This window comes from Rutilus rutilus, assembly GCF_951802725.1.
Source record: "Rutilus rutilus genome assembly, chromosome: 9".
Classification (NCBI taxonomy): domain Eukaryota; kingdom Metazoa; phylum Chordata; class Actinopteri; order Cypriniformes; family Leuciscidae; genus Rutilus; species Rutilus rutilus.
In genome coordinates this window covers 26577654-26600329 of record NC_140223.1, presented here as the reverse complement: position 1 = coordinate 26600329, position 22676 = coordinate 26577654, and the positions used below count along the sequence as shown (strand labels likewise).

The 22676-nt window shown below is 36.8% G+C and overlaps 1 protein-coding gene across 2 annotated transcripts in view; it reads left to right on the top strand.

Annotated features, from left to right (window-relative positions):
- The window catches only part of gabbr1a (gamma-aminobutyric acid (GABA) B receptor, 1a), a 65210-nt gene extending 46768 nt beyond the window's left edge, over positions 1 to 18442 (top strand). For both annotated transcript variants that reach the window (XM_084418822.1, XM_084418823.1), the window contains 6 exons: positions 2553 to 2660; positions 2879 to 2972; positions 5574 to 5701; positions 9674 to 9802; positions 11053 to 11196; positions 14124 to 18442. In XM_084418822.1, coding sequence (XP_084274948.1) covers positions 2553 to 2660; positions 2879 to 2972; positions 5574 to 5701; positions 9674 to 9802; positions 11053 to 11196; positions 14124 to 14384 — 864 coding nt within the window. In that variant the 3' untranslated portion in view covers positions 14385 to 18442. The remainder of the gene's footprint in view (positions 1 to 2552; positions 2661 to 2878; positions 2973 to 5573; positions 5702 to 9673; positions 9803 to 11052; positions 11197 to 14123) is intronic.
- Positions 18443 to 22676: the final 4234 nt, after the last annotated feature.

Genomic DNA, 22676 nt, shown 5'->3' with positions numbered 1-22676 from the left:
AGGTAATAAATGCGTCTTCCAGCTGAGCCTGAGCGTTTGGCGTCGCGCGTTCATGTGTTTTGGGGGCGTGGCTTTGGAAGGAGCTCAGAAGGGAGGGGGTGGGAGTGAATGGAAATAATGAGCTGTGTTTATTGCAGATTAAAAGGTCTACAGTCACTCGATTTTTATATTTTCTTTTTCAGAGTACTTACATTTTAATTATGTATTGGTATATAAAGACAGTTTAAACAAATTTGGAATGTTTTTTTTTAGAAAAAAGATTACCTACCCTACCTTTAAAAAGACCAAAATAATGACAAAAAAAGACAAGAAGTTCTCACAAGATGCATGGCAAAAATAAATGCAGCACGATTAGTGTTGTTCGATTCACGAACAAATGACTCTTATTAGCAGATTCATGAGCGAATCACTCTTATGAGCTGGTTCTTTTAAAGGTGCCCTAGAATTTGAAATTGAATTTATCTTGGCAAAGTTAAATAACAAGAGTTCAGTACATGGACATGACATACAGTGAGTCTCAAACACCATTGTTTTCTCCTTCTTATTTAAATCTCGTTTTTGAAAAACACCCCTGAAAAATAGGCGAATCTCCACATAACACCGACTGTGACGCAACAGTCGGGATCATTAATATGTACGCCTCCAAAAATTTGCATATGCCAGCCCATGTTCGGAACTACGCAGCCGGATCATCGTCCGAATCATTTTTCTTCGAGAGACATCATGGCTTGCAAACGAGTGAAGCATGGCAGTTGCTCAGTGTTTGGATGTACAAATGAACACAAAAGTATTTTTTTTAGTTCCATCATCCGAGCCTCTGAAGAACCAGTGGGTTATGTGAATGTCTGATGTGTAATTGTTCAAGTTCAGACAGATAATCTTTCTCTCAAAGTCGTTCAATACTGTTTATGCATCAGTAAATCAAGCCAGTGACTAAACGATCAACTTCACGTCGTTTCTCTTAGTAGGATGAAAATAATCTTACTTAAACTGTGATTAATATACAGAAAGCGATCAAAGAACAATCCCTTTCCAGTCGCCCAAGCTGTCAATCACACAGCGCGAGTTTATCTGGACACTTGCCAAAACTCGTTATGAAATCATGATGCTGTTACACTGCACAAAGAAGCTCTTAGTGTACGTACATCATGTTTGCATTGGTGAAATCATTAGTGAGAGTGCAGAAACTGCGTTGCAATGATAAGATCTTCATTCACGCGATCAACAGGCTTACACTGAAGTCTCACAGCAGCCAATCACAGCAGTGGGCGTTTACACTGAAGTCTCACAGCAGCCATTCACAGCAGTGGGCGTTTACACTGAAGTCTCACAGCAGCCATTCACAGCAGTGGGCGTTTACACTGAAGTCTCACAGCAGCCATTCACAGCAGTGGGCGTTTACACTGAAGTCTCACAGCAGCCAATCACAGCAGTGGGCGTTTACACTGAAGTCTCACAGCAGCCAATCACAGCAGTGGGCGTTTACACTGAAGTCTCACAGCAGCCATTCACAGCAGTGGGCGTTTACACTGAAGTCTCACAGCAGCCAATCACAGCAGTGGGCGTTTACACTGAAGTCTCACAGCAGCCATTCACAGCAGTGGGCGTTTACACTGAAGTCTCACAGCAGCCAATCACAGCAGTGGGCGTTTACACTGAAGTCTCACAGCAGCCAATCACAGCAGTGGGCGTTTACACTGAAGTCTCACAGCAGCCATTCACAGCAGTGGGCGTTTACACTGAAGTCTCACAGCAGCCAATCACAGCAGTGGGTGTTTACACTGAAGTCTCACAGTAGCCAATCACAGCAGTGGGCGTTTACACTGAAGTCTCACAGCAGACACGCCCCTTCAAACCAGAGGCTAAAATCAGGCTAGGAAAAATGCCTTTTATTTCTAAATTATAACAAATTTTGATCTAAAAAACATACTAACATTATAAGGGCACCCCAGGAAACATTCTAAAATAATAAAATAATCCATGCAATGGCACCTTTAAGAAATTGCTCAGCATGACTCACAAACCCACAAGATAACGATCTGACAAATCAAACGTGATACATTTTAGCATGAATTTTTTGATGAATAGAAAGTTTAAAAAACAGCATTTATTTGAAATCCAAATCTTTTGTAACATTATAAATGTATTTACTGTCACTTTTGATGAATTTAATGCATCCTTTCTGAATAAAAGTATTCATTTATAAAAAATTTTTTAAAAGTATTGACCCAACATTTTTAATGGTAGTTTACTTGTAACTTACTTTGTAAAACTGAGGCATCATTACATACTGTCAGTTCATATTTTTGCAATGTGTAGGTAACGCATTATATATAAAATGCATGTTCTCTATGTGATATGCATAAAGATTGATCAAAACTTATTCATTTTGTGTTCCACAGAAAAAAAAGTAGTATACAGAGACTTCAATGTCTAAAACTTCTGTAACCTTGCTTTTATTTCCCCATTTATAGCAGTTGCTTGTGACTGTCTTGATGGTTTGTGACTGTGTACCATTGACTAACGATTATGGTCTTGTTAATTCGCCACAGCACTTGGAGCCGTGGAAGCTATACGTGACCGTTGCAGTTCTGCTGGCTATTGATGTTATCTCTCTGCTTATCTGGCAGATCATGGACCCACTGCACATAACCGTGGAGGTGTGGTGACACTTTATTATTTATTTATTTTATTCTTGTTGTTACTTTGATTTTTATGATGTGTTTCCTCTGAGATGCCTTGGAAATTTCTGCAGAGCAAGCGCATGGAAGTAGGTGTTAATGGTGAAGGATTGTAGTGCGGTGCTCTGCTGCATTGACCTCAATCTCTGTCCTTTAAAGTGCTCTCTCTCGCTCTCTTGTTTTCTCGCTCTAAGCAGAAGTTCACTAAAGAGGCTCCTAAAGAAGATCTGGATGTGTTGATTCAGCCTCTTCTCGAGCACTGCAGTTCAGAGAAGATGAACACGTGGCTTGGTATGTATCCAGAATTCACTCACCGTGTCCAGTGCTCTCTCTCAGTGACCCTTTTTAGTGGTGTTTGCTAAGGATTTTTCATTTAAACCCCTAATGCTGAATTATTCACGATTTTTTTCCCTTAAAATCACCCTGTGGGCTGTGCGTTTAACACCCCTTGTATGTGTATATATATATATATATATATGTGTAATTTAATTATCTATATGGTTGCTTCTCACTCTACACTGATACAATCTATCTCCGAAATTTAAATTAATAATTTGTTATGCTCAAGATATTTTTTCCACCAGTTCATTTTGTATTCCTCTCACTATTTCACAGCTCATTCTTCCTCTCTCTCTCTCTCTCTCTCTCTCTCTCTCTCTCTCTCTCTCTCTTTTTCTCGTACTTTTCCTCTTGCTCTGACTTCCTATCAGAGCGCTGCAGTGTAAAATTAAATTTTGTGGGTCAGTGCCCAGGTCTGGATCTCATAGCCTGACTCTCTCACACTGTACAGGAAGATAATATTACGGAGAAGAAAAAAAAAAAAACCTTCCCTGAACTCAAAACGAGATTAAACTCTAATGTGACTTATTAGTCCCTCTCTTCTCTCTCACTTCCTTTTCCATTCTTCCTGTTTTTATTTATTTGTTTTTGTATTTTCATTTCTTTCACAACTTTTTTAAATATGAACATAAAGGGCCCTATTTTAATGATCTGAAACGCAAGTGTCAAAGCGCAAAGCGCAAGTAACTTTGTGGGCGGGTCTCGGCGCTGTTGCTATTTTCCCGGCGGGATAAATGACTCTTGCGCCAGGCGCAAATCTAAAAGGGGTTGGTCTGAAGTAGCTTCATTATTCATAGGTGTGGTTTGGGCGTAACGTGAAATAAACCAATCAGAGCATCATCTCACATTCCCTTTAAGAGCAGACGCACTTTTTCCTTGGCGTATTGCTATTATAACGGCGGATTTGCCAGGCGCACGCCAAGAGCGGTTCACAGCCGAGGAGACCAACGCTCTCGTCACGGCCGTAAAAGAGAGAGAAGTGACATTGGGGATGGAGAAACACACCCAAATTAGCTTCGGTTAAACAGGCATATAATAATGTGGGTAAATGTGTAAGCTAGATGTATGCTTTTATAATAAATTATTATATTTATAATAAATTGTCTATCTATCTATCTATCTATCTATCTATCTATCTATCTATCTATCTATCTATCTATCTATCTATCGTTTGTAATAATATGATTTGCAAAAATGAAAACTGCTGCTTCTGTGTAGATTAGAGAATCACAGTGTATGAGCGTTGTGCACTCTATACATTATGAACAAGCATGCGCCCTTAAAATAGCATAATGAACAACGCGCAACGCGTCACTGACTTTAGACTAGGTTTTTTCTGGCCAGTGGCGCAATTGTTTTATGGAACAGTAAAATAGCACCAGGGAACGTTTGCGCTGGAACACGCCTCCTTTTTTGCGCTGAACTGCCCAGGGAGCGCAAGTTCATTCCCTAGTTTAGCGACGTGCTTCTGTGGAGGGAAAAGCGCGGGTGCAAAATAGGAATGAAACATGCGTCGTTGTACAAAGTCAATTGCGCTGGGTGCAAGATAGGGCCCAAAGACTGGACAGAGATTATCCATCTTCAGATAGTCTTCAAGGGTGAATCTCTCATCTCATGTCACAATTTTGGAAAGATTTGAAACTAATTTCATGACATTTGAGCAAATTTTCACCAGGCTTTGTAATATGAAAAAAAATATGTACTATAATACACAAAACATTTGATATTATTTAAATTGTCAAGTATTCATACATCATCAATATCTGCACCCCAAACTCTTCTTTTGTCGTTTTGAGAAGTCTAATAGACTCAACCCAAGAATCATTCATTCATGACACTGCTCAAAAATAGTGCAAATTATAAAATAGCCTTTTTATATATAATTTCCAAGTAAAATGCAACTTTAGTTAATCTCTATTGCTATGTTTTCTATTAGGTTATACATATACCGTTAAAAGGTTTCCGCTTTGTACGATTTTTGAAAAGAAGTCTCTTATGCTCACCAAGGCTACATTTATTTAATAAAAAAATACAGTAAAAACAGTAATATTGTGAAATATATGTAATTTCTATTTGAATATATTTTAAAGTGTAATTTATTCGTGTGATTGTAAAGCTGAATATTCAGCATCATTACTCCAGTCTTCAGTGTCACATGATCCTTCAGAAATCATTCTAATATGCTGATTTACAGCACAATAAACATTATTATTATTATTATCAATGTTGAATCGTTTTGAATGGTGGTGAGGATGGTGTCAAATGTGCTCATCCACCTCACCATTTTACTGCCAAAACCCCTTTACAGTCAAGTGTTTTTCAAATTTGCCTCAGTTTGAAAGAATCATTAAAAATAACTGGTTCACATGAATAGAAAACGGTAGCTTCATTATTTTTGAGTTATTCTACCTACTTAGTTTTTGTGTGTGTGTGTTACTGGACTCAAAACCATCACATATACCTCAGGTATCACAGAAATAGCATGAGCCCAGAGCTTAAACCAGCCTCCGAGCTTTAAGAGCACTCACTATAAGTAATGCCTGCTCTCTTTAGGTGTGGTGTACGGCTACAAGGGACTTCTGCTGCTGCTGGGCATCTTTCTGGCCTACGAGACCAAGTCCATTTCCACCGAGAAGATTAATGACCATAGAGCGGTCGGCATGGCCATCTACAATGTATCTGTAAGTCTGACTGTTGGCTATTTCTATTTTCGCAGCATATAATGTCCTCACAGTGGAGCCTAACCGTAGCTGACAGCTGGGCTAGACACCTGAGATTGTTTCATCTAATATATAGCTACATATATGCTGTTGCAAGAATAATGTGCCCTTCCAGCCAAAACTGTTTAACTATTATATCTTTCCCCATGCGTTTTACTTTTAACAGTCATGATATGTGACTCCTTCATAAATGTATGATAAAAAGACAAAGTTAATTAATCGAAACTGCTAATAAGCAGTGGTGGAAACTGTCACCCAGGGTGGAAGCATTATCTGGGCCGGTGTTTTGTTGCTCGCCGAGTCGCCCGTCTCCTTGAAAATGAATTGAGAACCAGCAGGTGACTCCCCTTCTCACTTCATATGCTATTTTGTTATATTACGAGAAATGGTTTGCTCATGAAGTATGTCACTTTACTTTGCTAGGAGACAACAATATAGCGCTGTACAGTACAGGTCATGTTAATCAAATCACAAAATAATATGCGCACTAATAGCTAATATTTATACACTAACGTTCAAAAGTTTGGGGTCAGAAATTAATACTTTTATTCAGCAAGGATGCATTATATTGATTAAACTGAAAAGTGAGAGCAAAGACATTTATAATGTTACAAAAGATTCTGTTTCAAATAAATGCTGTTCTTTTGAACTCTGTTCATCAAAATTATATAGTGTTTTTCATATGGAAAAAATACAAAAGGTAATTGCGACGCAATTGTGAGTATTGTGTATTTGTGAGATATAAAGTAAGAAAACTTTTTTTTTTTTTTTATTGGACTTTATAACACAATAGTACGGAAGAGGATTAGGGCCAAGCAATAATAAAAAAAATAAAACCATCTCGAGATTAAAGTCATTATAATGCGAGATTAAACTCGTTACATTTCGAGAAAAAAAGTCGAAATACAATCTTGAGAATAAACTCATTAAATATCGAGAATAAAGTCGTTCTGTTTCGAGAAAAAACTCGTTAAATTTCGAGAAAAAAGTCGAAATACAATCTTGAGAATAAACTCATTACATTTCGAGAATAAAGTCGTTGTGTTTCGAGAAAAAACTCGTTAAATTTCGAGAAAAAAACTCGAAATGCAGTCTTGAGAATAAACTCATTAAATATCGAGAATAAAGTCGTCGTGTTTCGAGAAAAAAAGTCGAAATGAAATGTAGAGAATATCGCATTCGATCAGTGTTCATAGCCTACTGATAGAGGACATGGCAGAGTTGGATCACTTAGTCAAGCTATATTTTAGACTTTCTTTCAGTAACAAAGAATAGAACATTCTTAGGTCTAGGTCGGCTAGGTCTTTTTAGAAGAAAAAATCAGTCCAATTTGCGCGATGTACTCGCTTTTGTCCAACATGAAATTCGAGGTTTCGTGGTTTCCCAGGATACCATAAGACGCATTATTAAACTTGTTGATCCTCAAGGTGTGGAATTTCGACGAAGGAGACTGGCCCAAATGCACTCTGCCATATGGACAGCTATGATAAATTAAAAATCGTACGGCATTGCCATTAATGGCTGTATAGATGGTTACAGTCGTTACATTATGTGGATGGAGGCATACACCAACAACGATTAATAATGCGTCTTATGGTATCCTGGGAAACCATGAACCTCGATGAGGTTGATATCAGTAGGCTATGCAATGAATACTTATCGAATGCGTTATTCTCTACATTTCATTTCGACTTTTTTTCTCGAAATTTAACGAGTTTTTTTCTCGAAACACAACGACTTTATTCTCGAAATTTAATGAGTTTATTCTCAAGATTGTATTTCGAGTTTTTTTCTCGAAATTTAACGAGTTTTTTCTCGAAACACAACGACTTTATTCTCGATATTTAATGAGTTTATTCTCAAGATTGTATTTCGACTTTTTTCTCGAAATTTAACGAGTTTTTTCTCGAAACACAACGACTTTATTCTCGATATTTAATGAGTTTATTCTCAAGATTGTATTTCGACTTTTTTCTCGAAATTTAACGAGTTTTTTCTCGAAACACAACGGCTTTATTCTCGATATTTAATGAGTTTATTCTCAAGATTGTATTTCGACTTTTTTCTCGAAATTTTACGAGTTTTTTCTCGAAACACAACGACTTTATTCTCGATATTTAATGAGTTTATTCTCAAGATTGTATTTCGACTTTTTTCTCGAAATTTTACGAGTTTTTTCTTGCAACACAACGACTTTATTCTCGATATTTAATGAGTTTATTCTCAAGATTGTATTTCGACTTTTTTTCTCGAAATTTAACGAGTTTAATCTCGCATTATAATGACTTTAATCTCGAGATGGTTTTATTTTTTTATTATTGCCTGGCCCTAATCCTCTTCCGTACAATTGCGAGAAAAAAGTCAGAATTGTGAGATAAAAATGAACTTTTGTGTTTTTTATTCAGTGGCAGAAACAAGCTTTCATATTTTCTTACTCCTTCAGGATTCGACCTTTATCACTATTAGCGAATCTCGCACCATTGTAAGCAGGCAGCAGTTCGACATCAAAATAATATTTTGTACTTTTTGTCTTTTATTCTTAATTTATAGCTAATGAGTTATTTTATATTATTCTATTAGGTTGAAAATTATAAATAGAATTGATTTAGAATATATTTATACAAAATATTTATATGTGTCTATTAAAATGATCTATAAGCTACCAGTAAATACTAACTGTGAAAACAAAAGAATAGCTATTGACGTAATGCTAACTTTAAGTGTATTTATTTTTATCAACATCAACACGTCTCCTTGTGCTCGAGCCTTTTTTAGCACATTCTTTGAATGAAGCGTTGATTACTGTGGTTTTGTGCTTCGCTCTGAATTGCCCAACTGCTTGAAAACAGTTTGATTCCGGCAATAACTCCAAGTGCTTCGCCGGATGATTTGCATAATTGCACCCATTTGCTCAAACTCAGACTAAAACATCTTAATGAGGAAACAAGTAACACTTCACTGGGAATGCTTTACGTCAGTCTTACAGCTCCTTTACAAAAGATCAGATTGAGTCCCAGAACTGCACCATGTTTCTGCTGTGTGTCGGGAACAACATGCTTCGATAGGTAGAATGGCACCGGATAGCTCATATCGCGCCAGTGCTGTTGAGGTCAGAGAGGAAATAGACTTTAGTGGTGTTCTGGACGGTGTTTCGACTCAAGACAGTTGTGACAGTCGGTTCACTGCTCGCAGTTATCTGTGTGTAGAGTCGTTGAAGGTACCAGCTATTTTTCTGCACTGTTCACCAGATATGACATCTCCAGTGATCCCGTAAGATCTTCAACTCTGAGCTGTCCGCTGCAAGTGTTTTGACAAAATGACCTCTCTTTTTTTCATCAACAGTTCTCGCCCTCTCTCTTTCATTTTCTTTCATCTGCTTTATTTATCTCTTCACTATCTTTATCTCATCAGTTTCTCAGTGCTCATTCATGGCACTGTTTCTGCTCTGCATTTAAAAATTTTGTTACAGTTGATTTACGCCCTCTAGTGGCGGTGAGAGTTTGGTACATAAAGGTCTTGTTTAGACAGCAACAAATATTTGTTTCCCCCTGAGTCCCTAAAGGGATAGTTCACCCCAAACTTAATATTTTGCATTTACTCACCCTCAAGTTGTTCCAAATATGAGTTTCTGTCTTCTGTTGAACCCAAAAGAAGATATTTTAAACAAGGTTGGTAAACAGACAGTTGACGGCACCCATTGACTTCCATAGTATTGTTTTTTTTCTACTATGGAAGTCAATGGGGTCCACCAACATTCTTCAAAATATCTTCTTTTGTGTTCAACGGAATAATGAAACTCATACAGGTTTGGAACAACTTAAGGGTGAGAAAAATCATTTTTGGGTGAACTATCCCTTTAAGATCTGATATAAAAACCTTATCATTTATATCTTTACATGATCAATGATATTCTGTCTTTGTTTCTGTCTCCAGGTGCTGTGCATGATTACTGCCCCAGTGACCATGATCCTCTCCTCTCAGCAGGACGCTTCATTTGCGTTCGCCTCTCTGGCCATCATTTTCTCAGTCTACATCACACTCGTGGTGCTCTTCGTGCCCAAGGTCTATGCACTTCAATAATCCCCTGCTTTATATCACTTCCACATTCATGCTGGTTCGTCTTTATGGTAGACAACGATTGTGTCGATTCTCTTTGTGTCTGATTTCGGTTCTGTCCCTTGACGCGGTTTCGTTCTTTGTCACTGCATAAGTGCATTAGGTTAAGCTATGTTTCGTTTTGAACACACAAAAAAAAAAAAAAACCTCTTTGGTTGAACATTATTCAATCATGGACAGCGGTTCCACGTGATTGAATTAAGTTATTTGAAACACGATTCATTCAAGTTATTAGGTTAACTTGTTTCGTTTTGAACAAAATTATGTTTTACAAAACATCTTGGAGAATGCTCACCTAGAGTGTAGTATTTTTACACAGCGCTCAGAGATGCTTGATTCTGACTGTTTTTTAGTTTGATTCTATAATTTAGTATTATACAATTATAATTTTTATTAATACATTTAATTAGCTTTATATATATATAGTTTTCATTTAAAAATATTTTTTATATTAGCCTGCTGTTTAGGTTTAAATGATTTTCATTTCAGGTTTAGTTTTTATTTATTTCCAGTAAGTCATTTTAAATGTGCTTTTTGTTGTTTTTATTATTTCCTATAAAATACTACTTTTTGGGTTTAATTTTTAATAATATTTCAGTTTTAGTTTATTTCCAGTTAATCCATTTTAAAGGTGCTTTTGTCAATTTTATTAGTTCATTATTATTTTTTATATTAATGTTTAGGTTTAATTTAATTTAATTTAAGTTTTAGTTTTTATGTGTTTTTTAGTTAATAATTTTAGTACTTCAACTTATTTCAGATAGTTGCCAAAAAACATTTATAGCTTTTTCTTTTTTTCATGTAATATTTATATTTAAATTTAATTTCAGCTTCAATTCAATTATTAAAAAAATGATTTTTTTTGTGTGTGTGTGTGTGTGTGTGTGTGTGTGTGTTAATAATAGCCCTGCTTTGTGGCCTTGTTCTTCTCACATCAGTTAACATTTTTTAATTCAAATCAGTATTTCATGTCCATTTATTTATTAGGTAAGTATCCATGTAATAATGTACAGAAAACAGATCTTTATCGCTAAGTTGATTCATGTTGTGACTGGCTGGCTGTAAATGATCCCTTACTTATTACCCGTCCTCTCCTGCACAATATCACCCATATGAACTATTGGTTTCAGTGATATTTCACAAATTCAGTGTTCGTTTCCATGCAGTGTCTCAGATTGTTGCGGTCGTTTCTGCAGATCCGCCGTCTGGTCACTCGTGGCGAGTGGCAGTCGGAGCAGCAGGACACGCTGAAAACCGGCTCGTCCACCAACAACAATGACGAGGAGAAGTCACGACAGCTGGAGCGCGAGAACAGGGAACTCCAGAAGATCATTCAAGAGGCACGTGCTTCTTTTCTCTCTCTCCATCCGTCACTTCCCCTTCTCCGCGAGTGCACACAGCTTGCCTCTTCTTAATTAACACCATAATAAATGAACGAATGAACACACCAGAAATCCGTAGGGTAGAATGAATTATTGAAATGATATCATACACGTCCTTGTCTTTGACCTTCTGAGCACATGATTGTGCTTTCACACGGTGTTCATTCAGTAAGGCCAGAATATGCTTTTATATGTTAATATACAGGGTTCGAATTATGATTTCTTCTTTGTGGGGGTCTCTTAAAAAAAAAAAAAAAAAAAAGCGTTGGTAACACAATTCAATTTAAATAGTACATTTGGTTTAATTTGTCGTTTAATGAGGTCTAAGATGTTGTGAGTTGTAGAATTTTCACGTGAGTAAATAAATAGATCCGACAAATTTTAATGTGTACTTAAGTGGTCCAGTGGTAGAACTTTTGCCAAGCGTGTCAGAGGTTCTGGGTTCGAATCCGTACTCATATATATATATTTTTTTTTTTATCAAATCCGATTATGTTTATCAGTGGTTGTATATCAGGCAGAGACACGTTTGTGTGCATTTTGTTTTGTAATTTCACTGGAACGAATAGAGAGTCTCCACAACGGATTGAAGCGATTGAAGCGAGTGAAGACTGTGCGCGAGCCACACAAACACAGTATCCGCGCCACTGATCGCAGCGGCAACGAGCACTTTGATCACTTGATTTAAGCATAAGGATGTAGTGTGATGACGATCCGAGATCCCGTGAGATCCATGTGTTTGGCATCTTGTCCTATCTTTTAAGTCACGCTACAGTAGTCCGAAGGAAAAAGTGCTTTATTTGTAATTTAAAATAATGGTGCTGATGATTTTTAGAGACCCCCACAGGTGTATGATTTTACTGCTTTCATGGGAGCACATCCTCTCTCTATGGGAGCTGAGCTCCCACTGGCTCCCACGTAATTCGAACCCTGTTAATATACAAATGAACTTTAGAATAATTATTAATAAAATAAGAATAATACATAATAAAAATTTGGATTATATATATATATATATATATATATATATATATATATATATACAGTACAGGCCAAATGTTTGGAAACGATTACTATTTTAATGTTTTTGAAAGAAGTTTCTTCTGCTCATCAAGCCTGCATTTATTTGATCAAAAATACAGATTTTTTTTTAATATTGTGATATATTATTACAATTTAAAATAATTGGTTTTCAATTTATTATACTTTAAATTATCATTTATTTCTGTGATGCAAAGTCTTCAGTCTTCAGTGTCACATGTGACATCCAGTCTATTGTTAGGGGTTAACAGTTTAGGACCCATGGACCAGATGTTTGAAAGAAGACCCGGAGTCAGAATTATAAAAAATAGAAGAAAAGTTTTACTGAAGATAGTTTGCAGTTTCATCAGCAGAAGTCAGCTTCAAGACTCACACAGGAGTTCGTAGGCCGCCGCACTTACAGTTACAAAGATCACAGCAGTTATACCATTTCCAAGGTCTAAGCTACGTCATTGCTTACAGGCTGAATGATTCTTATTGGCCAAGAAATTGATAAACATAGTAATTTTCCACACATATACAGATAGACAGAAGCATATCTCCATAGATTATGCCGCTGACACTCGGACCCTGAAGTTAGGCACGTCATGACCTTCCAGGTCGCAAATTTGGGTTGCTGGGTGCCAGCATGTCTCGAACAACAACTCAGTCAATCTCCAACAATGCCAGTGGTTCCTTAACCTGTAAGCAAGAAGACTAACACACACACCGACACACATCTTTTCCAAGGTTGGATTTGGCCAGGCTCTAACTATAAACAGGAGTCTCGTCTCAAAACATCAAGATAACAAGTTCTTTCTCTCAGGATAGGACACTTTATCCTAAATGGAAATTATAGGCTTTAACTGACAAATGGTACCTTAAACTATAGACTTAAATGACCCCTATGTGTTTTAACATGTTGAAGACCTTTCTCAAACACAAAACCAGTCCCTATTTAATTTCTGGAAGCTGGGATAAATAGGCAAGCAACGTTACTGCATTCAAATATCAAATACTGACATTAATGAATACATGAAAAGAACATTTCAGTAATCACACTGGTAACTTCTATAACAAAGTAAAATCTCCAGAGAAGTAATTCAACTCATTTGATATTTAGAAGGAAAAGTGTTGATTAATACCTTGATTATAATCACTCATTACATATACATTGAAGCAGCAGTGGATTCCAATCCACTCCCTTCACTATCACATGATCCTTTAGAAATCATTCTAATATTCTGATTTATTATGAGTGTTGGAAACAGTTCTGCTGCCTAATATATTTGATGTATAAAAGGTTAACAAGAACTGCATTTATTCAAAATAAAAAAATATTTTCTAATAATATAAATCTTCTTTACTATCACTTTTTATCAATTTAACACATCCTTGCTGAATAAAAGTATTGATTTATTTCAAAAAAAGAAAGAAAAAAAATTACTGACCCCAAATTACTGACCAGTAGTGTATATTGTTGTTACAAAAGATTTCTATTTTTAAAACATTTGCTGCTTTTTTTTATTTTCTTTTTTTTTTTTTAATTCAGCTTTGCATCACAAAAATAAATGATAATTTTAAGTATAATAAATTAAAAAACAATTATTTTAAATTGTAATAATATATCACAATATAAAAAAAAAATCTGTATTTTTGATCAAATAAATGCAGGCTTGATGAGCAGAAGAAACTTCTTTCAAAAACATTAAAAATAGTAATGTTTCCAAACTTTTGGCCTGTACTGTAAATATATATATATATATAACATTATAATTATTACTTCAAGTTTCAAATGTGGCACATTCAAAGTCAAGATAGGTTTTTAATTTGATTGGTAAATAATAGTTTTTTTTTTTGTACAGAAGGAAGAAAGAGTGACGGAGCTGCGGAGTCAACTGGCAGAACGTCAGGCCTTGCGTTCTCGCAGGCGCACATCCGTCCAGAATCAGAACCAGAACCACAGCGTCCCGTCCTCTCAGGCCGAACCCCCCAGCTACTCCACCCCAACGGACAAACAATCCGTGCCTCCGTCCTTCTCCAACTCTTCCAACCTCTACCAGGGCGAGGGCAAACTGAGCCGGAACAACTGCCACAACAGCCGTCTAGCCCTGTTGTACAAATGAGTCCGGGATGCTGGAATCTCAAGAAGGCAATGTAAAGTTGTATCTAGAAACGGTGGTGGGTTTTTAACTCCGCTTTTAGTTTCCTGACATTCCTGAACCTGACTTCTTTGTTTACTTTTGATAACTCCCTATATCTCAAAACTATTTATTTTAAAAAGAAATCTCGGTATTTAATATGAATTCACATTCTGCTCCAACTACACTACTTTTCAAAAGTTTGGGGTTGTTAGCATTATTACTCCAGTCTTCAGTCACATGATCTGAGATGTTTTCTTTGTTTTTTCAGAAAAGAAAAAAAATCGTATAAACCCTAAACATTTGAATGATAGCGTGTATGGAAACATGCAATGCTTTTATCCACCAAAAAGCAATGATGTCAGAAAATAACTCCACTTTTCTTGTCCATAAATCAAACATTTATATGATTCTGGATTCAGTTCAAGTCAAGCGTAATTGACAGCATGTGTTGTTTTGTTAATTAGCATAAAACATTCTTTTAGGCTTGTCCCTCATTTTCTTAAAAAAATAAAAAAGGTTACGGGGAGTCACATACAATGGAAGTAAATGGGAACACATTTTTGAAGAAATGTGAAGCTTGTAATTCTAAAAAAAAAAAACTTATTCAGTGTATTATTTGAGCTGTAAAGTTGTTTATACTGTCATTTTTACAGTTGTTCGAGAGTTTCAGGGTTTATGGGGTTGCTTTGTCATGGTGACAACTGTAAAGTACAGTACAATTTTACACAGAAAAGGTTCGTTAGCAATTTTATCACACTAAAATTGTTTCATTCACCTTATCCATCCATCCATTCTCCAAACTGCTTTTCCTCTGTCTGGTCATGGGACATTTATCCTATTTATTTCATAAATGCATGTTATAGATATTATTGTGAACAATTAATACGTGTACATGTCTCATTGTTAAAACAATTTTTTACCTTGTAATACTTCCGGACCTTCCGTTAAAATATGCAGGACGTATGCAGGATTTTAGATATTAAAGGTATAGCGGAGGATTTTCTTTTTCCGGGTGGATCATCAAGACTATTGGTCCTCCTAAGTGTCAATCATTCTGGTGATATGTTTACGTAAGGCCGTCGTACGTGCTCGTGCACACGATTCACACGATGGCGTGCGCTCAAAACACAGGTTGGGCTTCCCACTGATGCCTCAGTCGTGAAGTTTCTACTTGACAGGTAAAGTTTGGCATGCTATTTGGAGAAATCCATTTAAAATCACTGCTAGTAAAAGTTAATGTAAGCTATGATTAGCTCGTGAATGCTCTCTCGTGCACACGTTTAATAGGCGTTCCCTCTCGGGAGCAGGTAGAGTGTTGCGCATGTGCATTTTTTCAAAAAGTGGAGAGGGCGGTTCTTTTCTAAAATTCGGGAAAATCCTCCGCTATACCTTTAAGTCAGCTTAAACTCCGCCTCTACAAGCTTAAACTCCGCCTCTTAATTTAGTCCTAATTTGTAAGTCGCTTTGGATAAAAGCGTCTGCTAAATGACTAAATGTCAATGTACAAGCTCTGCCTCCACTTTCGAGTGCAACGCACATCTCAAAATCCAATCAACAACCGAGCATACAATCAAGTCCCCGCCCTATAATATTTCTTTTTCGAGAATCCATTACACAATAGAGAAGAAACGATCTGTCTCTACTTCCATTTCATCGCCCCATTCACTTCCATTGTAAATGCCTCAATGTAACCCAGATATTTGCTTTTGTTTTTATTAAAGAAAAATGGGGACAAATGAAAATTTGGACATTGTCAATTGTGCTTAACTTGTACTGAACCTGTGATATTCTTTGAAGAGCCTAACACTGCAAACGTAAAGGCCGAATGCTAGAGGTAGGAGCAGGAGTGAAGACGAGTCGAGAGTTACTTAAAACACGTTTGTGATCTGTCATTATTATGCCCTTGACCGTAGCACTTAAACCGGAGTTCTTCAAGGGGAACTGACTGTTTTTGCAATTGGACTGGCGTAAATCCCTTTGGATAAAGGCGTCTTTTAAGCACTAGGACAGGGGTGTTTAGGAAGGATTGTGTGGGTGCCGGAGCCAGAACCGGTCAAACGTTTCTTTGAGTTATTTTGTTGAGTGACAGCGAAGGAAGAAGAGCGCGTCTCCGTGCTTCGCTTAGCATTTGAAGAGACTGTCACTTTAATGAGACAGACCTTCCGTTGCGGCAACAGACGGTATCAGATGAATTGCTCTCACTCATCCAGTTCACAAAGAAAATGAGACAAGGCTTTAGCCGAACCTGTGATTTACTCACTCCTAAAGGTATTTGACCCGAGTCTGGTCGATACTCTATTTTCCTCCTATGCTTTCTCTCCTCTAATCCCTAAGGCCGTGTGCCAGGGTGCTTTAATGGCTTTTCTGTCCTTGTCTCAACCTCTCCTGCGCCTGTTTTTTAGTAGAAGTGGAGAGGAATGAAATGGAAAAGAAAGAAAGAAGTTTGTTTTGGCCTGGACTGTATAAAGGTATGAGCATCATTTTGTTTTCCCTCGTATTAGCGCACAGTCACAAATGCTCCCGATCAAATCATCGCTAATGGCTTTTTTTGTTTGTCAAATTATCCATGAAGTTTGTGATTTGTGTTGCGTCACAGTTTGAGTGAAAAATAAGCACAGGCCTATGAACAGCTTCTGTAGCTTTTGCACTTTCGGGCCAAATTTATCACACATCTCACATCTAACATTGTTTAAAAATATTTATTTTTTTCTGTGAGCACTCTCTCTAGATTATTGATCTGTGAAATAAATATTTATTTATTTTATTATTTATTTTATTGTTTATATATGTCTTCATTTGTTTGTTTTTTAATAATTTATTCATGGTTTAAAAAATTATAAAAAAAAAAAATATTTTTTTAAACTTTTAAAATAATATGTGTAACAGTGGACAAATGAGTGCTCTTCACAGTTGTCTCTGTCCATATTATAGGTTTTTTATTTCAAATTCAAGACCATTACTTGGTCTGTGCAATATTTATTTATTTGTTTGTTTGTCTTCTCAAGTGAATTCATTTATATAAATATTTCTTAATTTATAAAAAGAATTATTGATGTGTTTTTTTTTTCATTTATTGATGGTTAAAAAAATTATTTTGTGCCTCTTATGAGTAACAAATGAGTATCTTCACAATTGTTCATGTGCATTGTAAGGGATGCAACCACTTTTTGTACAATTTTAAGATGATATTAATGACCATTCTGTGACGTATAAACGCAAATGTTATGCTTGAAAGCTTTCCCAATTATTTATCACCTCATAAACACTGTCACAGTGGCAGAAATCATAAAAACTATAACCACTTAGATCTATAAAATTTTATTGACTCTCTTCTCTTGTATTTTTTTATTTATTACAAGTTGAGTCAATGCTTAAAATTTTGTACTTGTGGACAATCTCTATGTATATTTGGATTTATTGCAATATTACATTGATCATTATTTCCTATAGTAAGACAATCACGTAATACAATATTCGGGGATGTTCATTTCGGACAGAGTTGTGCATTGCTGCATGTTTCATTTACTTGTATGAAAAGTACTCTTCTATAAACTAACATATAACAAGCAATGATTCACAGTTGGTAACTGGACAGATAGACATAATTTGTTTCCTCTATATCAGCATTCTAGTAATGTAGCTCAGGGTGTGTGACTATATACTGTAACACATGACACACGGTAAAGGTACAATCTGTAATTACTGAAACAGTGCCTTTTGAACAGATGGGAGGGGTTCTTTGTAAACATCTGTGTGTGGAGTCACCACTGACGTACATGGGATGGTTGTTATTATTCGGAGGCATTAATTTCTCTAAAGGCCCTGCTGTTGCAGCAGTTATGGATTTCCCTTAAGCTTACTGTCACGTGTGTGCACTGTACCACAAGGAATTTTTTTTTATACTTTCAAGTGTCTAAAAATAATGTAATTCCCTTGTAATTTTTCAACTGACAAAAACTATGTATGTTAAGCTTTAGAAAGTTTCTCTAAATATGCAAACTTTCTGGATGTCAACATTCAATAAACTCATTTTGCACTGAGAGTGCAGCCAGAATTGTTCATGATGAAGCAACAGTCTCAAGATCTAATGCAAGACATGTAAAACCCTAGGCTTGAACCCCACAAAGGAAGTCAAAACAAACGATCATGAGGGTCTTTAAAAGTACTTGTACCAGTTAAAGCGAATTTCCTTGTGGGAAACGCTCCGACGTGTAGCGCAGCTGCGCTTCGGGCGACCTGAGTTTGAGTGCCGGCTCGGGTATCTCTCCTGATCCTGTCCCTCTCTTTCTCTCTTTCTCTCTTTCTCTCTTTCTCTCTCTCTCTCTCTCTCTCTCTCTCTCTCTCTCTCTCTCTCTCTCTCACAGTGGTACACTCCCCACTGGTACAGAGAACTGACAGGAAGGAAAGTGACACTTTCCTGACCCTACCCCACCCATTGTCCACAACAATTTCAAGGCCCCCCTCACTCACAATGTCAACCAGATAAAATCATTTAGAGCTTAGCATAACTAGGAGGATGTATACTCATTATAAAAATAACCAAATAATAAGAAGCATGGATTTCACAGGACGTTTCAGAGTGGTATAACTGTTTTTTCTAATTTTCTTATACATTTTAGATGCTATGTTATACAGCATTTAATCATGATATTTGTTGGAAATCTATGGTAATACCAACAGTAATCGATCACAAAATCATGGTTAATTTTCCTAAGGGGTGATGAACAGTCTTACAAAAGCAATAGCTTACAAAAGCTACAGTAGACACTATATCAACACTAATGTTGGCTAGCAGGCGAGCGGAGGCAAAGCTTTGCCATTTGTTTACATCATAGCAACATAAAACTTATGATTGGAACTGTTAAAACACAACTACAAATAATAAGACACACTTACAAGTTGTAATCCACAAACAACAGATTGTCCAGACAAAGTGGGAACTGCTCCATTTCAGGAGAAGCTTTTGTGCGTAGCCTGCATTGTAGTTCTGGAAGCTGTTCTTCATAAAATGTTCAGCACACAGAAAAACGTTGGGTTTATAATGTTCAGGAGCAGTGTTTAAAATCACTAAGTTTGTCAGCCTTAGGAAGGTCAAACAAATGAGTTTTGGAAAAGGGGTGGATAAAACAGTGTGTCTCTCTTTTTTGCGTTTTCCATTTTATTTGAATGAGAAAATTGGGACTTCAATCATAAAGTCTGAAAAAAACTCGTTGTAGTCCAAATGAGGCGTTCCTTGTAGTTCTTGGAAAGTGAATTCTGTTAAATAAAATATCTCTCTTTGGAGTGGACTTTGAGGTTTGTAACCTTTCAGATCTTTTTTATGCTTAAACACAGTATCATTACACACTAACTAAAGTTGAAAAAGTGGAAAAGCATTAGGGATGTCCTGATACCACTTTTTGCAGAACGAGTCCGATACCAATACTTTGATTTTTGGTACTCGCCGATGCCGATACCGATACCGTAACCGATACCTGAATTTTCACTGCATTTGTAATTTTTAAATGTATTAGTAGATAAACCAAAAGAATATACATCATATTAGTTGGCTTAATTTGTTCATCAAATATATATTTCTTTCAGTTATTTTCATGCTTAATTAAGCCTGCTAAAATGCATTGTATGAGCTTCTGTTACTGTCACTGTTCATTCTATTGCTCTATCATATTTTATCTTTCATTTAATAGCACAGCACATATTTAGAGCTGCTTCAGCAGGGCTCAGTGCTGAGGATTGGGTCAGCGGTCCAAATGTTTGTCAAAACCAGTGAAATATCAATTATTTAATCCAATTTTAACAAAAACAACCAGCCTAATTAATGTGAATTTAAAACAAGTAAGCAGTCAGTAACAAAATAAGAACAAACAATCGAATTACAAATAGGACAAATAAATACAATAGAACAAAGAAAGGCTACAAATGAAATAAACAGTGTTTTTAGAGTTTTTCAGGTAGATCTAACAGGTAGGCTACAGAAATTTGAATAAAGTAATCAAATGTGGAAAAAAAAGCATATTCATTACTGTATAAATTATATATAGATAGATATTTTTGTAAAGTTGAAAAGGGTAGCCTATTTAGTCAAGAGCAGTGAGTATTTCTTTGTCCTTTGTTTGATTAACATTAAAACACAGAAGCAGGTTTATCAAACTGCTGCCCCTTTAAGACCGAACGCACGGACCGCATTTGAACATGGCTATACGTTAATTTGAGATATAACCGACTTTGTTTACTATAGGATACTCGCCAAGACGGGCGTTTTTACATAATTTTGTGTGAATTCGTCCGTACAAGCGATAGACGTGAAAGACAATTAAATTCAGTATTCGCATCAACGCGTGCCGAGACGCTGGTTTGCGGGGCGCGTGCTTCGGATGTTTGCGTTCATGGAACTTCTTGACCTGCACACGTCCTGTAATAATGTAGGAAACCACGCGTTATACTTAAATCAGGTAACCGTTCATGTTTTACTTTATACGATTGATTTTTTCATCCAAATAACGTGCTGAGTGAGTTAACGATCAGCAATCAAGAGCATTCAACAGAAGTGCGCTCGCTCTATCTCTCTTGTCAGTTAACGTTAATAAGCTACATGCCTAGTTTTATTTTCTTTGCCATTGACATCCGACTGAACAAACTTTAAGTTTCCACTAATGTCTGTTTAAAGGGATGTGCTCGACCGGCTCGCGCGTTTTTCCACTGCGCATTTTTCTCTTATCAGCTCGCGCACCGCAGAACCCTGTGAAATGAGCCCAAACCGCCGACATTATAGTTTTCTATGCCTCAGTTCACCTCCACAAAGCACTCGCGGCGGCCAGTTTCGGTTTGCAAAATGTACGTGGTATCGGTGCGTGGTATCGGCGATTTTTTATGAGTAGCCTACGAGTACCCGATCCCCGATGCCAGTATCGGTATCGGGACATCCCTAAAAAGCATAACAGGATCCTTTTAAAATGATGCGTGCAAACACGATCAGTGTAAACTTTTCCTTCGTCAATGCAGCCCAGATAGCAAGCACAGTCGGGCCGATTCCGGCTGAAATGCGTCACTGTTGGCTCACTGTCGGCACCGGTGAACAGATAATGGGCCAGATCCGTGCCAACTGTGCATAACACATCTGGCTGACTTACGGCTTTTTCTGTATGGGCCAGCCTCGGCTGAAAGCAGTTGTACTTGTGTCAGGTCCATACTCGGTATAGCTGTGTGTATTTATAATCGGCCCGAGTTAGTTTTGTCACAAGCGGGCCACTACTACAATTAAGGAACTCAGCCGCTTGAAAAAAAGTTTTGGCGGTTAACATACTCGGTATAGCTTTGTGTATTTACAATCGGCCCGAGTTCGTTTTGTCATAAGCGGGCCACTACTACAATTAAGGAACTCAGCCGCTTGAAAAAAGGTTTTGGCGGTTAATTTAAATCCTGAGGAAGATCCTGCAGACGCAGACCAACGTTTTCGAGAGGAATCATTCATCTGAAAAAACGAGTAAGTAATTTAATTCATTTATTGTTCTAGTGCTGTTTGATGTATTAATTGTCAAGATAAATATAGTTTTGTTTTATATCTAACGTTAGATCAGATGTTTACGATGATAATACGTTAAAAATCCATTCGGTCCCGGAGAGAGTGTTGATGAGAAGGCCTAACGTTACGGTCTCTTTTTAGAATAAATTTGAGTCTTTTTTTTTTATTAGAAATACTGCTGTTCTGTATCCAGTGCACTGTGATTTTGGCTAATGAAATGATATTGAGTTATACCGGTATTCTTGTGCTCAAATTTAGTCAGCCAATTCGTCTTATTCAACGAGTGATTAGTTGGTTCATAGGAGTCGAATCATAGGAGTCGGACTAACGTTGCGCTTTCGGCGCCATAGTTCTCTATACAGGCGACTCTTTCTGATTTGATTCACTAACCTCTCAAAAGAGTCATTTATTTGTGATTCGAACTACACTGACCACAGTGTACAACTTACACCCGCGGAGACGTGTAGGCTACAATCTGAAATAAAAAAATAAGATTTATTTGCTTTTAACACTGCTGTGGGGAACTCCAAAATGGAAAAGCGCTGTAAGATACAAGAGAAGCTGCAAAATAAGTGCAGCTTCTTAATTCATTGTCTTTGGCACGTCTTGTGTTCTTGAATGTAGCGTAATCTGCGTTAGCATTTTAGAGTTAAAGAAAAATGTAAAGCGTAGGCTATATATCACTGTGTAATGTTATTAAAATGGTAGTTCTTCTTAACATTTTACTGCAGAGGGGATTACTGGGATTACTA